We start from the raw sequence: 2,448 nt of genomic DNA, 5'->3' as shown, positions 1-2,448 counted from the left end.
GAGGGCATGCGCCAGGTAGCCCACCCTTGACAAACAGAACAAAGCGACGACGAACGACCCTAGGCGCACATTCGCGATGGCGCAGCGCTCGTCAAGTTTTTCTCATGGCTCGAGGAGCAGCTCGAGGCAGGAAACGAGTCGCTGACTGAAGTCAGCGTTGCCAAGGCCCAGCAAGCCTTCCGCGAAGAAATGGCAAGTGGTTCAATGCACGTCGTTTCAATCGACTCACATAGTATTGTAGGACAAGTTCGTGTCGCTCAGCTTTGAGACCATTTCGGGCTCGGGCCCGAATGGCGCCATCATCCACTACGACGTACGGTACCGGCAGTACACGGTTCGATACACATGGATGCGCTGCATAGCCCAAGGAGGAGACGTGCGGCAGCGTGACCACGGACAAGATGTACCTCAACGACTCGGGCGCGCAGTATCTCGACGGCACGACGGACGTGACGCGCACGTCGCACTTCGGCACGCCGACGACCCACGAAATCTACTGCTTTACGCACGTCCTCAAGGCGCACATTGCGCTCGCGACTGTACGTGGTCTTGGTCGTCGTCTCTGCGTCAAGCCAACGGGGTGTCTAGGCCGTCTTCCCCAACGACTGCGACGGCGTCAAGCTCGATGCGCTCACTCGCGCGCCGTTGTGGCGGTACGTAAAAGGCTTCTGTCGCGTCCGCTCATACGTTCCCTAAGCGCTGGGATGGACTACCGCCACGGCACGGGCCACGGCGTCGGTGCGTTCTTGAACGTCCATGAAAAGGGCGTGGTACGACAACCATATGCTGCCTTCGTCCATGACGTGACCGTGCTTCATGCTTAGCTCATGTCGTTCAAGCTCAACCCCACGGGTCTCTTGATTGGCGAAAACATGATTGTCAGCAACGAGGTACGCTGTGCTGCGGTTGCGGGGGGATGGGTATCATGCCACGTGTGTCTAGCCCGGCTACTACGAAGACGGCAACTTTGGCATTCGCATCGAGAGCTTGATGGTCGCCAAGAAGGCCGACGGTCTTCCGACGACGTATGGCCAGTTTTGCGTCTTTGAGACGATCACCATGTGCCCGATCCAGCGCCGCCTCATCGACACGGCGCTCCTCACGCCGGACGAGCTCGCGTGGCTCAACGCGTACCACGCGACCGTGCGCACGAAGCTTGCGCCGTTGCTTGTTGGCGCGCCGCTTTCGTACCTCCTCAAGGAGACGGAGCCGCTCGTGTTCGCTTGAGTCCTACTCTTTTTAAGTAGCTCAGCGTTATTCCAGCGAAATCCTTTGCCACGTCGAATTGTCTGCACGTTGACTCTTGGAGGGATGGTGTAGACTGGCGCCAAACGGAACTGGCAAATTAGCACACTGTGAATCTGGTCAAAGCTATAGTTTTAAACAGCCGTCAGCCCGTGAGGACGCTAACCTTCGAAGTAGAGCTCTTATTGTATTCTATTCTTCGGCGCTGGAACAATGCGCGATTGAATTGAAAGAAGACTCGCACGTTGCGATGGTCTCCCAGGCGCTACAGGAACCGCTGCTGCCAAAGGATGTCGCCCCCGTCGAGTCTACGGACGCGCCGGACGCCAAGGCAAAGCACCGCCGCGTGATCCTCGCCAAGCTTCGACCGACCGGCCGCGTGGCCGTCGACGGCCTAGCGTCCGAGTACGCCGATGCATTTACGCCACCGTTGCAGAAGCTCATGGCCGAAGCCGACTTTCGCGCTGCGATTGCCGCCATCAACCAGACGTGCTACGACTACTTTCCGTGCACGGCGTGCGTCGTGTATGCTTACTTTGGCGTCGCCTTGTCCTGCGGGCTCCTCTTCTGCTGCGTGCGGCCGTGCACGGGCGAGGTTTGCCTGGCTCCATCTCGGTTCGACGCCTCACCTCGCGCCGCGTAGGTCCAAGAGAATCTCGAGCTTGTGATCGACCGCATCAACGCCAAAAAGGCATTTCTGGACCAAGGCGTCGCGTGGAGCCTCGAGCGCACGCGCTGCCACTCGTGGATCGAGATCACGCAGTGCCCAGAGGAGCGGCGCAAGTCGGCGTCGCACCGCCACTCGATCTAAAAGTGTTTGCCAATTTTGAGTCCCCAGCGGCATCCCAACAACAGCGTTTGGCTAAGTTTTACTGGAATACATGTCGTATGTGAACCTTGCCGAGCATCGCCGCGAGAGGGACGCCATGGATATCCTGCCTGCCTGTCGAGAGCGATGTGGGTATTCTCAGGCTGGCGTCGTCTTGACGATCGATCGATACGTTGGGCCTAAGCCTCTGGTGCACTGCAGGCGGCGTCAAGAGGCAAGCAAACACGATCGAAACGATGCTATTATTTCGAGAATTCGCTCTTGGAGACGACGACGTTGTCACCTTTGAGCTCGTAGACGTAGGCCACAACCTTGTTGCCTTGGATGGCCATGAGAATGAAGCTGGGCACGACGTCGCTATCACAGCGCGTCCA

The 2,448-nt window shown here is 58.4% G+C and overlaps 2 protein-coding genes across 2 annotated transcripts; both read left to right on the top strand.

The window, feature by feature from the left end:
• Window positions 1–204: 204 nt before the first annotated feature.
• Window positions 205–1,342, top strand: SPRG_18297 (hypothetical protein; the record flags this gene model as incomplete). Its single annotated transcript, XM_012357735.1, has 6 exons — window positions 205–210; window positions 248–313; window positions 363–539; window positions 589–653; window positions 698–770; window positions 825–1,342. 6 exons carry the CDS (start codon window positions 205–207, stop codon window positions 1,047–1,049), a joined length of 612 nt encoding a protein of 203 aa, XP_012213125.1. The 3' UTR covers window positions 1,050–1,342.
• Window positions 1,343–1,495: 153 nt separating this feature from the next.
• On the top strand, window positions 1,496–2,146 carry SPRG_18296 (hypothetical protein; the record flags this gene model as incomplete). Its single annotated transcript, XM_012357734.1, has 2 exons — window positions 1,496–1,840; window positions 1,889–2,146. The coding sequence occupies 2 exons, from the start codon at window positions 1,496–1,498 to the stop codon at window positions 2,054–2,056; spliced, it is 513 nt and encodes a 170-aa protein (XP_012213124.1). The 3' UTR covers window positions 2,057–2,146.
• Between the last annotated feature and the right edge of the window lie 302 nt (window positions 2,147–2,448).

Source organism: Saprolegnia parasitica (assembly GCF_000151545.1).
Source record: "Saprolegnia parasitica CBS 223.65 unplaced genomic scaffold supercont2.1104, whole genome shotgun sequence".
In the NCBI taxonomy this organism is placed as follows: Eukaryota; Oomycota; class Saprolegniomycetes; order Saprolegniales; family Saprolegniaceae; genus Saprolegnia; species Saprolegnia parasitica.
The sequence above is the reverse complement of the archived record's forward strand: the minus strand, read 5'-3'. Positions and strand labels throughout refer to the sequence as shown.